Source organism: Nicotiana tomentosiformis, chromosome 7, assembly GCF_000390325.3.
Source record: "Nicotiana tomentosiformis chromosome 7, ASM39032v3, whole genome shotgun sequence".
Lineage (NCBI taxonomy): Eukaryota > Viridiplantae > Streptophyta > Magnoliopsida > Solanales > Solanaceae > Nicotiana > Nicotiana tomentosiformis.
Window position 1 is genome coordinate 93,966,424 of NC_090818.1, and position 13,088 is coordinate 93,979,511.

Here is a 13,088-nt window from a genome sequence, read left to right on the forward strand (position 1 = left end):
GGCCTTACACATTTGTCAAGGCAATTGCACCCTTTCATATGGACTTTAGGGGTGTTCACGATTCGATTTGGTCGATTTTTTATTAAAACAAAAAACAAATCAATTTAATCGGTTTTTAAAATTTTAAAATCAAAACCAAACCAAATTAAATACAAACCATCGATTTGGTTGTTGTAGGTTTGGTTCGGGTTTTCAGTTCTTAATAAGCTAATGATAAGTCGATAATAGTAAAACGACACTATACAACAATATTTTAAGTACTACTAGAGCATAAATTTAAATACCTACAGTGATAGTTCTTTTAACTATTTACATTTGAAACTGTAGCATATAATATAAAGCATAGTATTAAAATTATAGCAATAATATAAGATAGAAAACTGTACCGGATGAACTAAGTTGCAGACTTGCAGTACATGATAGAATCAAAAGAACAAGCCAAAATAAAGGTTCCAAAGTACAAACAACTTTGTCCATTTAAAAGTAAAAATTATGTATTTAAACTAAAAAAAGAATGAGAGAATCCATAATGCCTAACGTCACTTTGTTGAGTAACAAAGTGAGTAACAAAGAAATATTATTTTAAAACGTAATGCCTAACATCACTTTGTTGAATCAATGATAAAGTATTCATCGTAACAAATTAGAATCTTACGTTTATAAAAATCTTCTCAAATTTTAGCCCGTAGTCTTGCAATTTGAATAGCTTTTTTTGACTTTTGTGATAGATATTTTTGCAACTCTTCTGTTAGGCAAAAGTAAGATACGTAGGGTTAGAGAATTTGAGTCTCTTAAGGAAAAGAAATTGGCCAATTCCTATTACTTTGGGCTTAGTCAATCTTTTAAGATATAAATAGTATAAACCAAAATCTATATATAATAATTAAAATACAAAAAATATTTAAAATTATTTACAAAAAGATATTATACTTTATATAAATAGTTATTAAATTTTATATATAATTTATCAGTTTGATTCAATTTATTTTTGGGTTTTTTATAATAGAATCAAAACCACCAAATATTATCGATTTTTAAAATTTAAAATCAAAACCAATCCAAATCAAAAAAAATATCAGTTTAAATCGATTTGGATCGATTTTTTATCAAACCATGAACAGCCCTATGGAGTACTATATATTTGGGTCGTGCTTGTGTATTTGAAGTTCATACCTAGTATGCTCCTTATTTTATAATCACGGCCCTTTTGAATAAAGTTGAAATTGGTGATGTTTTGTATTCTGCCAATTTTCCAAACGTAAAAAGAGGGAAAGTTTAATATTTTGGATAATTTTTGTCTATAGTCAAATAAGATTTAAATATTAAATACTTTTATAATTGTATAATAGTCAATCAATTTAAGGAGGCAAAAATAGATCGAAACAAACGATGCTAAACGTATAAACAGGTAGACAAAAAGACACTGCAAAAGAAAATCTCGCATCATATAATACAATTATTGGGCCGTGCAACCTTCACTAGTCCCTCAATACTCGAATAAAAGGCACCAATCCCAATTCCAATAATGCTCATGTATATTCTTTTACTAGATGAAGATTGCCCGTGCTTATTCTGCCTGTTTTTTTCCAAGTGTTCTAATGCCAACGGAATAGTGTTCCATCTACTCGTCAGCTGAGCAATATACAGTTCTAGCCTCAATTAATCACCCAACTCTTGTAATCTTAACATCTGAAATTGAAAGAAAAAAAAAATGCATTACCATACTGTTATAGGTTCTATGACTATCAACTTTATAGGCGTCGAATGAGTATGAATATAATAAAGTGATTCACACACTTTTTCAGACTTCTGTTCTCAAGATTTGGTTTTGTCCAGCTTAAGGGGTAAGACAGTGTTCGCCAATAGAGAGGCGTGAAGTTGGAGAAGAATTGGTATAGTACAAGTTAGAGTATGTTATCTTAGAGCTGCAGTGGTTGACTGTAAATTTTCCTCTATGATTAACCAAGTAAATTGTGAAACTTATGGGCTCAAAAAAAAATTATTTGCCAAAATGTAGAAGGCAAAGGTTCAAAAACATGCAACCAGTAAATTTCAAGTGCTTGACCAAATGTTATAAGGAAAAAGTACCAATACATTTAACTGCCCCATAATTCATACTGTACATTTTCTTTCCTATTCAAGTTTATCAAACTATTTCTAAATAAAATGATTAACATTGTGCTTATAATTAAAAGAGCAAAGATGTTAAAATAAGTATACGTGAAAGCTAATTAAATCAATCTGTAGCGAGTTGAAACGATTTAAGATATTTCAAGAACGCATGTGCAGTTAAACATTATGCCTAAGAAGGAATTGACTAACCAGGTGTAGACTACACTTTAAAAACAGCATAAGCAGCACAGACCTTTTACCATTGAAAATCAAAATACTGCATAAAAACAACCACAAACAAAATATAGAAGAAGTAACTTCATAAATCATATGAAGAAATAGTACCTGTTGGTCAAGCCCCAAAGAACTTAGAGAAATACAACTGACAGAATCCAAATAAAGGAACCCCTGGATGGCAAAAGAAATCATATGAAAAATAAAAGTAGATTTAACTAATGAAATTAGAAGCTGACACGGAAGTATTGTTTACTGACAATAAAAGTATAGAAATCTTTAGTTGTAAAAGTAAAACATTTTTCATTTATATATTTCTATCACTAAATCCTAGTTCAGTAAAATGTAAGATTCTACTCTGACTCATTTGCACCTCATCCTACTTTGGAGGGAAACATATAACTAAAGTAAGACATTGTTGTTTATAGACCATTACTTGCACCTTGCTAATTTTTCATTCTTACTCTTTAAAGCGTATCATCAGACACATAAAGAGCACAAGAAAGAACGTGTAAGTGATGAGCAAGTTTTCACTTCCTTCTTTAAAGCATATTGACAAAAGCAGAAAGAACATATTAACTCCCCTGAAATCTTTAGCAATTGGCTATGAGTTATGGGTTTACCTATTAAATCAGGAAAACCATCCTACTAAAAGTAACTTAATTGCAGCAATTCGGTCATGGTCATTATCTTTAATAACTTTTCCAGTTAAATCATCTCTAAGTTGAACCTTGTCCAAAACTTCTCCAGTTGAATCTTTGTCTACTTTTCCTTCTGCCATAGTGAGACGCCGACTTTTCCTTCTGCCATAGTGAGACGCCGCAACTCTAGCATAACGTGATAAATAGTTACATATTATAAAGATAAAAGTATTTAACTGCAAAGAAGTAAAATGATCAAGAAAGCATCCATATGAAGAAATTTTACCTTCAGCAGAGATAGATATGGAAGCACAAAAAAGCAGTTCTGCCCCATCATCGGAACCCCCTTCTCTGGGATTCCTTCATCGACATTGCAGGGAATCTCACTGTTAATACAGTTAGTACGGGGAACGAAATCAAACAAACAAAGAATCCAACACTTTGGATTATAGCATGTTTTATTTCGATAAATACAGTTTGTCGGTGTAAAGAGTACAATATTTACAAGGAAAAATACTTGCAAAGTAGGGTAGTTGAGAACAGAGGCGGACCCAGAATTTGAGCATTACGGGGGCACTATTATATTAAGCGTACCAATTACTGGCCAATGGCGGATTCATAATTTTCGTTAAGGGGTTTCCAAATATATAAAAGTAAACATATCAAAAAATTAAGGGGAGTCAATACATAATATAAATACATATAATTATGATAAATTATCAGCAAAATACAAACTTTAATTTTATTAAATATCATTACTTATATACGTAAATACCATATTGTTACCAAGTGGACAACAAAGTTATCCTAAGACCAAAATCCATTTGTAAGAAGTGAATATTATTATACTATAGACTTTATTAATAAAAACAGTTCCAATGTTCAGGTTATAATAAGATTTTAAGGCTTACTACTTAACCTAACTACTATGGGAACAAGTATTAATTAAATTAAACAAGTTCGAAATTTCACCCTAGTCCTATAAAAGATATCCTAATTCGAAGTTCTGCTTTTATACGAATTTCCAAACACAATTTTGTTTGAAGACAAACACTTCACTGAAAGAATATTTCAAATTAACATTAGCACTCAATTTTCAAATGCCTACTAGCTACGACATTAATTTGGCGTTCTCTTTTAACTCGGCTCTTTGCAGAAAGCAAAAGTTCGATAGCAGATTATTTTGCTAAGTTAATATCTTCAAAAGAAAAAAAAACTTACTAAGGGTATGTTTCAGCTGAAGAAGAGTCTCAAACTGAGTCACTGTCACTGATTCGCACAGTCAGAGTTCAGCAAATGCGGAAAAAGGTTAAAACAATCAATTGAAAAAGAATATTTGTTTTTAAGCAGAAGGGGTGAGCGAGGGGTTTTTAAAAAGGTTAAAAATCTAGGTTGAGTATTGGTACAAGCATTAAAGAAATCAGAAAAGATAAAATAAAAAAAAGCAGTAGATTAGAACTAAGTAAACAATCGTTGAATTAAAAAAGGAAAAGGGAAGGAGTGAGGTGACGGAGTTGAGTTTCGAACCTGGGTCCATCAACTAACTGAAGCACTTGAGCAGGCTACAAAACCAGCACTTTTGTCCGGCGTTTATTACTTAAGGGGGCCAGGTAAATTATTTGAGGGGTCCCCAGTGTATATACAAATGTGCATAAAATATTTTTTCAGTATTTTTGAAGTATTTCCAAAGTATAACTCCGATAATTCAGTTGGCATTTTATGAGATGTCAACCTTATTGAACCACTGTTACAGCAAAATCCTGGAGGTTCATATTCAAACTTCTTTGCATGACAGAATTGACAGTTTGGGACCCTTTTTAGAGCAACATACTCACTTTGTTGCTCTTTAGTGACCAGGCACACCTTTCTGGCCCGCCTATGAGCTGAATATATAAGAAGTATCATTAGGAAAAAAAGGAGCACCAAGGCATACGTATGGTGGACATTATTGTAACATTAAGTTTGTGCAAACCTTTGATTGGAACAGTGTTCAAGATAACATGACGCAGGTTAGATGTACCCGATGTGGACCCTAATATACAAATAGTCACAATTTACAGTAATGTATAAACAATATGTCATTCTGAAAAGAGTATAACCTGTTTCACGAATGATAGGGGGGTCCAATATACCCTTTCCTTTGTCTAAATTAGCAGATGATGTAAGCATACAGGCTAAGGTAGCAGCTGGTAAACAGAATAGCCAAGATGTTTAAAAGCGTGCAACGAACCCTCAATAGATGCAAAATTAAAAGAGCACGTAGTATTTATGTTTTTTAGGTTATAGATACATATAAGATAAATAAGCTGTGATACTCAATCTCCAAGCAAAATAAGCATCGTTATATTAATAATAAATAGTGTATAAATATGAGTACAACAATATATAACATTTTTCAGGAAGCGAAAGGGGTTCTCGTATGATTACCTGTTTCACAAATGATAGGGGGATCCAATATACCCTTTCCTTTTTCTAAATTATCCCACGATGTAGGCGTGCAAGCTTGATGGCCGACTACTGGAAAAACAGAATAGCGAAGACGTTTAAAAACGTATAGTGAAGCCTCTGTAGGTGCAAAATAAAGTGCAATAAACCACGCAGTGTTTGAGTATTTTAGTTTATAAGCACATATAAGATAAATAAGGTATCATACTAAGTTTCTAAGCAAAATACATAAGCACCATTGCATTAATAATATATGGTGTGTAAATATGAGTAAAACAATATAACCTTTTTCAGGAAGTGAAGGAGGTTCTCGTATGGTAAGAGCAGTTTGTTTTAGAAATCCTGCTTTGTCCCAAGATGATGTTGATTGCTGTGGGACAGCAAAAAACGGGCTTTGAAGAAGGCTGTGCTTAGTAGAATGTTGTCTTCTCATACGTCGCGATAGCAACATCGCTTCCCTGCTATGAGCAGATATTTGGCTTTGCGTATCTAATCGTTTGAGTTGCATTGCAGCCTTTCTTTTTTCCGCGTAAGAGCACTTGTTTGGTTCTTTGGAATCCATCAGCTATACAAGTTCAACTTCTTTTTATCTGAAAAATATTTTCAGCCCAAATTTTTCATGAAATATTCAAGCCAAAAAATGTGTCACCACTTATCCAAAATCAAAATTACCGCCAATGATATGACTGATTCAATCAAGAATTTTCTGAAGCACAAAGAACAAAAGCGACTAACATATTAAACTTCATGTGCGCAAAGCCTTAGCATGCCATAAAAAATGCAACAGAGAAACAGAAGATGACAAGAAAGCAACGATCCAAACAGAAAAATTCACCAAAGTGTAAAGATAAGAACAGGAAGAGCTAAAACAACAACACACTACTTACTTCCAATGAATATATAGTTCTCAAATCAGGATATCCTCTTGGAATCTTGGTAGCTCTTTTTCGTTCAGAGTTGGGTACGTAGCCAATTTAAAACGTGTCATTACATAATATGTAATCCATTCTTCTGTTGGTCTTATAAGATGCTCGTAAACAAGTTACAATGTTTAAGCACTGCTTATTCGTAAACATTGCCAAGAAAAGTGAAAGTAAGAAAGGATCTAAGTACATAAAATAAGTATATGCATGTAATCTATAGGAAAGGCAGAATAGTGTTTCATGAGAAATTAGTTTTTCCTTTTCTATGTCCTATATCAAGAAATCAAGATGCTACCAGACTCAAATTGGTATTTAGTAGCTTCTACGGCTAAAATAGCATATTCTTCTCATCGTTCTGAACATTATCTTCTACGTAAGTGAAATAGCTTATCAATGTGAACCAAAAATAAATAGTTCTATCTATATCACAATTTCATCGAAAATAAGATGGTAACTTTACATGCAGGTGTTACTTTAAGTTTCAAAGTCTCACCCACAAAGACCAAGTGGCGAAAACAGGCAATTAAAGAGCTTATCGCAAACTTAATATTGAAATTTCTCTTCTTTTTGAGAAAAAGACACAAGGCATGGATAGTTTAGTTCAATTCGTACACTTTTGAGAGCCCTTTAGTTAAACCAGCTATAACCCCAAAAATAGTAGAAATAACAAAAAAGCCTAATTCATTCAAGAATTGCCTTGAACACCTAAAGAACAAAGGCGATGGACACATATTGAACCTATCATAATCTTCCTTCGATCCACTCGAAGAAATAGAAGTTTCAATTTGGGGAATTGATTTGTCTTTGAACAACCCCAAATGCCATAGGAGCTCCGCTTTTCTTTTATTAAGACCAAAAAATCATTTACTTCTAACCACGTGATTCAAATGTAAGCTAGAATTTTGTCTTCTTCCATTTAGCACACCTACCATCAGAAATTGTTCCCAATTTATTCTTTTCTTTCTTTCTTCTTCTTTAACACATCAACGTTCATTTAGTTGTTTGTCATCCAAAAACGATATAATTTCTTTAGCTTAGTGATTTGGGGTGCACGAAAGGAACAAGAGAAGGGAGCTCTTGTTAGGTGTAGTTAAACCTAAAACAATAGTAGTTCATTCAGGAATTGCGTCGAACAGCTAAAGAACAAAGGTGATAGACACATTAAACTTTCCGTGCAGTAAAGCCTTAGTATGCCATGAAAGATTTAAATAGAGAAACAGAAGATAAGAAGAAGAAAACTCACAAGAAACAATGAGCCAAAGAGAAAAAATGGCGAAAGTGCGAAGATAAGATCAGGAACTGCAAGGAACGAAAAGGTGGAACTGGGAAGCTGCAATTTCCAGACGCTGGAGCTTTTAAACTATTGCTAGATTGGTTTTTGATACAGAGAACCTGCATCTGCCAAGTTTCTCAAGGAGGTGTCTGCCTGGCACCGAGAAGAACAAGAAGACAGAAGCCAAAGAAGCGGTGATTGCCAGGTTTTCCAAAGTGGTCGATATAATCCAAGCGAAGCCAATAAAAATTAGATGGAAAGACAATATTACCCTTGAAGTGGGAGGCAGGCATATCGTCCAGGTGCCTGCTAACTGCCTCTTATTAGATAGTAGAAATTATATACAGAAGGTTCTCACTTAATAAGTGTATATCTTTACAATTTATCAATAAACTATAATAAGTTAGGTTGATCTAATGTAAATTCAAAGTGTGAATAAGTGGTTGCTTTTGTGAGCGAGTCTCTCTGCCTATGGCCTCTCCCCTACTTCAAATTTAGTTGATGAGCCCCATCTCATGCTGACGACTTTTTATTTTGCCTTATCAACTTCTTCCATTTTCTCCATTCTTTCTTGTTTTTTATTTTATTTATAAAAAACTCAAAGCTTGATATAATCAAATGGAAATGGCCAGACCTAAATTTGTCAACAACATGGCATGCACGTCATTCAATTAAAACAAAATCAGCAAAAGACAATTTATGCTAATATTATTATCTCTGTGATTATAATTGATAGAAAGACGACAATTTCTCTCCATCATGTATGCAGCTCAACTAATCCATCCTTTTCAAATTGATTTACACACTCACCGCCCATTTAATCAACTCTCGACGTTAATACAACTGGCACAAAGCAAAAAGTTATCATGAAAACCTGTAAGAATTAAACAAATCCTTTTTAAAATCTTTGATAAGAACATGGGACTAACTCCCTCAATGTCTCCAACCAAAGTCAACGATCAACTACCAAGGTAAACCGCGTACCACCTCAGACTATTCTGTCTAGGCACCGAGTAATATTAGCAGCAAACAACGGGGAAAATAATTCTAGTGCTAAATAATGTTAATTTTCCTCCACTAAAATGTCATAGAATAGCACTACTGTCTACTGCTATGATCCCTGCCTATTTGAGAAGATTTGAAACTCATACTTTTGCTTCTTGTGTATGTTTTGTTGGGACCAGTATCTCTTCATTTTCTACCAAGGCAGCAACATAATTGCATCAGTTCTACATGATGCATGACATCAGAATTAATGTCACATTGAACAACCTCTTCATTAGTTAATAGTACAACGAAAAATTATTTCACACTTCCGAGTATTGGTAGATACAACTTACAAAAGAGTTTAAAGATAACATATGAATCATAAAAATAAATAGTGAGTAAAAGAATAAGACAGTACGAGAAAGGGAAAAAGTGACTTCCGCTGGTAAGGGGCCGATAGCACATTGCCTTAACGAGCTATAGATGACCAGTGGCAATATGTATTTGCTTTCAAGTTTTGAGATTTTAGCGTCCTTTTGGATTCATGATTTGAGAGAAAACAGCACTAGGTGTTAACCCGTCTGAGTCGTCACTGGCAAGGCTGCGGCCGCCAATGCTCATGGATATGCCACTGCTTCTTGAATCAGTCATGCTCGCATCAAAACCTGCGGATTCATTTAAATCCTTCTTTCCTTTGCATGTGACATCAAAGCCTTCTTCAATGTCCATCTTTCCAAAACCTTTGCCACATTCTTCTGCACTCTCCTGAAGTTGCAGAGCGAATTCAAGGTTCCAAAGCACATCTCCCATTGAGGGCCTGTCGACACCAACATCAGACACACACTTCACTGCTGTCTCTGTAAATTTCTTCAAGCATTCTGGTGCAATCTTCCCTTTCAGATATGGATCAATTATCTGGTCAAAAGTGCCTTTCTTGTAGCAATGGAATGCCCACTCAGCTAAGCTCACTTGCTCCTTGGGAAGAGTTGGGTTCAATGCTGGCCGAGCACACAAAAGCTCAAACAGCACTACACCAAATGAGTAGACATCAGATTTGTCCGTGAGTTGCTGCCTTCTGAAGTATTCTGGATCCAGATATCCAAAACTGCCCTTCACCACGGTGCTGACATGGGTGTGATCCAATGTAGGACCTGTCTTAGACAACCCGAAATCAGAAACCTTTGCCACCCACTTCTCATCCAAGAGGATATTAGTGGTCTTCACATCACGGTGGATAATAGTATGCTTGGCACCAGTATGAAGATAGTGCAATCCACGAGCAGCACCAATGCCAATATCAAGCCTCTGCTTCCAAGGTAAAGGAGGCTTCTGGGTCTTGTAGAGATGCTCACGAAGGGTACCATGAGCCATGTAGTCATATACAAGGATCATCTCACAGTTCTCCTCGCAATAACCAATCAAAGAAACAAGGTGGCGATGGCGAAGTTTGGAGAGCATTTCAATTTCAGTTTGAAATTCATGAACACCTTGCTCAGAGAGAGGATTCCCACGTTTGATAGCAACTTTTGTGCCACCATCAATTTCTCCCTTGTATACTTTGCCAAAACCACCCACCCCAAGAAGCAGAGATTCATCAAAGTTATTAGTGGCTGCCTTGATCTCAGCAAATGAAAAGTGACGACAAAGGTTTGATGGGAGGGACGAAGCATAACTGCCTGTAGTGTTTGTCTTAGCAGAACCAGAAGTATGTGAATTTCCATATAAAGATAAAGGGAGCCAGCCTGATGGTCCATCACTTGGACTTTGGACCTTCCCATGTTTACGACGGCGGGTGACAAGGCATACAACCAAACCGATAAGAATTACGGCAGCAATTCCACCTCCAACACCTCCACCAATAGCTGATTTATTACTTTTTGATTGACCTTTTTTGGACGGCAGAGGGTCAATATGATCTGGTTCTGGCACTGGAACAGGATTAGGCCCTGCGAGGTTTCCGTTGGTGTCATTCACTTTAAAAATCTCTACTCCATTCAAAATTGCATCATACCAATTGGATTTTGAAGCAACGTCTGGATGGAGGGCAAGCCAAAGATCCTGCTGTGGAGCCCCAGAATGGACAGAGACCACGTAATCCTTGTGGAAAGGAACCCCATTGCTTCCAACCCAAGCAATGACATCTGCTGCAGGTTCCGCAGTCTGATTATTCATATAGATGACAAACACCCTTTGGTTGACTTCTGTGATATTCATAGTGATTTCACAGAAATGGAGCCTAACAAGATAAGAGAATCCGGAATCAACTGAAAAAAACCAAGTCAAATTGTATTGCAGGTTAATCTGAGCAGTTGGACCCATTGACCTGGCTGTCTTATAGACATCAAGCGGGGCAATGTCAGATCGCGCTCCTGCAGGATAGCTTACAGTGACATTCTCATCATCTGCAGTATCTGTAACCCCATTGGCAGCTCCAAATATATACTGTGAGTCATCACTCCATGACCTAAACATACCGGTATCAGCTGATGGTGAGATCACATTGCCTCCAACATTAAGCCGGTAAACATTCTCAAGGGCAGTAGAATTGTCAATAATGAAAGCAGCCGTCTGACCCACGATGAAGGTAGTTCCGTCCTCTGTATTATAGATATCGGGATGTGAAATGATCTCAATCCCATTGACAAACGCAAAGGAGTTTGAAGTATTTGGAGAGGGTGTGAAAGTCATGTTCAAAGTTTCAGATGGAACATTGATTGAAAACTCCTTGGTCAAGTAATCATAGTTGAGAGCTTCAGCAGTTTGTGCTGCACTGAAATTTCTAAGGAGGGAATATGGTCCAACAGTCACACCGAAAATGGCATTGGTGGCATTAAGCTTGTTGTAAGACGAGGGATAAAAATACAGACGGACAAACTTACGACCAGGTGCTACAGGGAAACTATAGGTGAACTCAGACTGGAAAACACGGGCAGACATAAAAGGGACTTGAGGGACAGAGGGCTTTTGATCAGCAGCATCAGAGGTTGACGACTTGCTACCCTTCAAATATGTTGACCCAATATCCGAACCCCATTTTCGACCATCGGCATCTTTAAGACCGTCAGGACCTCCACAGTTCAACAGAATATCATCACCAGGTGCAGAATTTTGACCCAACGTCACATTAACGACAACAGCCAACAACAGGAAAGTGGAAGCCAAGAGAAAACAGAATTTACTGCCTTCTGTCATTGATGCTATACACGCCAGTAGTAAAAGTCACTGGAAAACAAAAAAGAATTGCAAGGAAAAGATCAATATCCTACTGTTGACCTCCAAGCAAATTTAATCACATAAGGTCAAGAAAACTGAAAAACTCATAGGAAAGCTGGATTTTTAAGTCCTAATAAACAATCAATCAGGGGTTTAAACCATTCTGCAGCTAAAAACCAGTTGAAATGAGCTCACTTTTCAAATAAATCTACAGGACAAACAAACACTAAGTCCAAAATAAAGAAACCCCAGTATCAAGATCCACTATAAGAAGCAGCCAATAGCATAAAGCACATAGATAAAATTTTGAAAACTAAATGAAAGCAGTAAGTCCAAAATAAAGAATCCCTAGTATCATCAATACTCAATACAAGAAGCAGCTAATAGCATAAAAATGGATATATAACTAAATTTTGGAGCTAAATAAAAAGCATCCAGTCCAAAACAAAGAAACCCCATTACCCCAGTATCAAGATCCACTAAAAGAAACAGCTAAAAGCATGAACATGGACTTGCAACAAAATCTTGGGAGCTAAATAATTGCATAAGCAAAAGGATAATTTACCTAAAAATCAGCAAGAAACTGAGAGATCCAAAAAGAAGCAGAGTTTAAGCCATTCTTGAGTTGACTAAACCCACAAGAACTGAATTCTAAGCTGCAGTCAGCTGAAGACGAAGCTCAGGCTCAGATCAAAGAAGAGAGAGAATAGGGTTTGAGTTTTAGAGAGATGGTAAGCTAGAGAGAGAAATGGAGAAGTAAAATTGAAGGAAGTTGGTAGTTTAATAAGTTGCTTTTGAGTTTGATATTAAAACTCTGCTTAGTTTGGTAATCCAGGTTATGAAAATAGAAATACCAAGTCCTAACTACTGACGAAGGTACATATAAAATGACAGAAATACCCTTAACAGTGCGTTGAAATGCCAATTTGCCATTTCTGATTGGATGACAGACTAGCTTAGGACTTGGGACATAAACGCGTTTGGGTAGGGACGAAATGGGAGGTTACAATTGAATTGTTGTTAGTAGTATTATTACGTATATTTATTTTTGCTTCAAAATTGAATTATATATTGATATTTCTTTCTCTCACTCTTTTTTTTTTTTAACCCCTTCCAATTAGGAGGATTTACAGTGTTTCTACACTTTTCCTTCAGCGTAACTCGAACTCAGGACCTAACAATCGTGGGTGGAAGTGTTTTTACCAACTGAGCAAGCCTCACTCTCTATCATAAAAGAATAGAGGGAATAAGACTATATGT

At 35.8% G+C, this 13,088-nt stretch overlaps 2 protein-coding genes across 10 annotated transcripts; both read right to left on the reverse strand.

Moving 5' to 3' along the window:
- Positions 1-1,424: 1,424 nt before the first annotated feature.
- LOC104109789 (uncharacterized) lies at positions 1,425-7,831 on the reverse strand. 9 transcript variants are annotated; one of them, XM_070181743.1, is made up of 10 exons: positions 7,599-7,826; positions 5,718-6,022; positions 5,415-5,504; positions 5,087-5,173; positions 4,960-5,019; positions 4,515-4,870; positions 3,274-3,347; positions 2,970-3,173; positions 2,458-2,520; positions 1,425-1,689 (listed from the first exon to the last, which is right to left on the reverse strand). In XM_070181743.1, exons 2-6 carry the CDS (start codon positions 5,992-5,994, stop codon positions 4,581-4,583), a joined length of 804 nt encoding a protein of 267 aa, XP_070037844.1. In that variant the 5' UTR covers positions 5,995-6,022; positions 7,599-7,826; the 3' UTR covers positions 1,425-1,689; positions 2,458-2,520; positions 2,970-3,173; positions 3,274-3,347; positions 4,515-4,580. The 9 variants fall into 9 exon arrangements, with proteins under 9 accessions (XP_070037844.1, XP_070037843.1, XP_070037845.1 ...); XM_070181742.1 differs by having other exon boundaries at positions 3,274-3,373; XM_070181744.1 differs by having other exon boundaries at positions 3,274-4,870; positions 5,415-5,501; positions 7,599-7,831.
- A 1,055-nt stretch (positions 7,832-8,886) lies between these two features.
- Positions 8,887-12,645, reverse strand: LOC104109790 (receptor-like protein kinase FERONIA). Its single transcript, XM_009619152.4, has 2 exons — positions 12,394-12,645; positions 8,887-11,837 (listed from the first exon to the last, which is right to left on the reverse strand). Exon 2 carries the CDS (start codon positions 11,805-11,807, stop codon positions 9,141-9,143), a length of 2,667 nt encoding a protein of 888 aa, XP_009617447.1. The 5' UTR covers positions 11,808-11,837; positions 12,394-12,645; the 3' UTR covers positions 8,887-9,140.
- Between the last annotated feature and the right edge of the window lie 443 nt (positions 12,646-13,088).

Coding starts and splice junctions, on each gene's coding strand:
- LOC104109790 (XM_009619152.4), bottom strand. CDS start 11,807: ATGACAGAAGGCAGTAAATTCTGTTTTCTCTTGGCTTCCACTTTCCTG.
- LOC104109789 (XM_070181743.1), bottom strand. CDS start 5,994: ATGGATTCCAAAGAACCAAACAAGTGCTCTTACGCGGAAAAAAGAAAG. Junction 5,174..5,414: donor CCCTATCATTTGTGAAACAG/GTAATCATACGA, acceptor TCTGTTTACCAG/CTGCTACCTTAGCCTGTATG. Junction 4,871..4,959: donor GAACACTGTTCCAATCAAAG/GTTTGCACAAAC, acceptor TTATATATTCAG/CTCATAGGCGGGCCAGAAAG.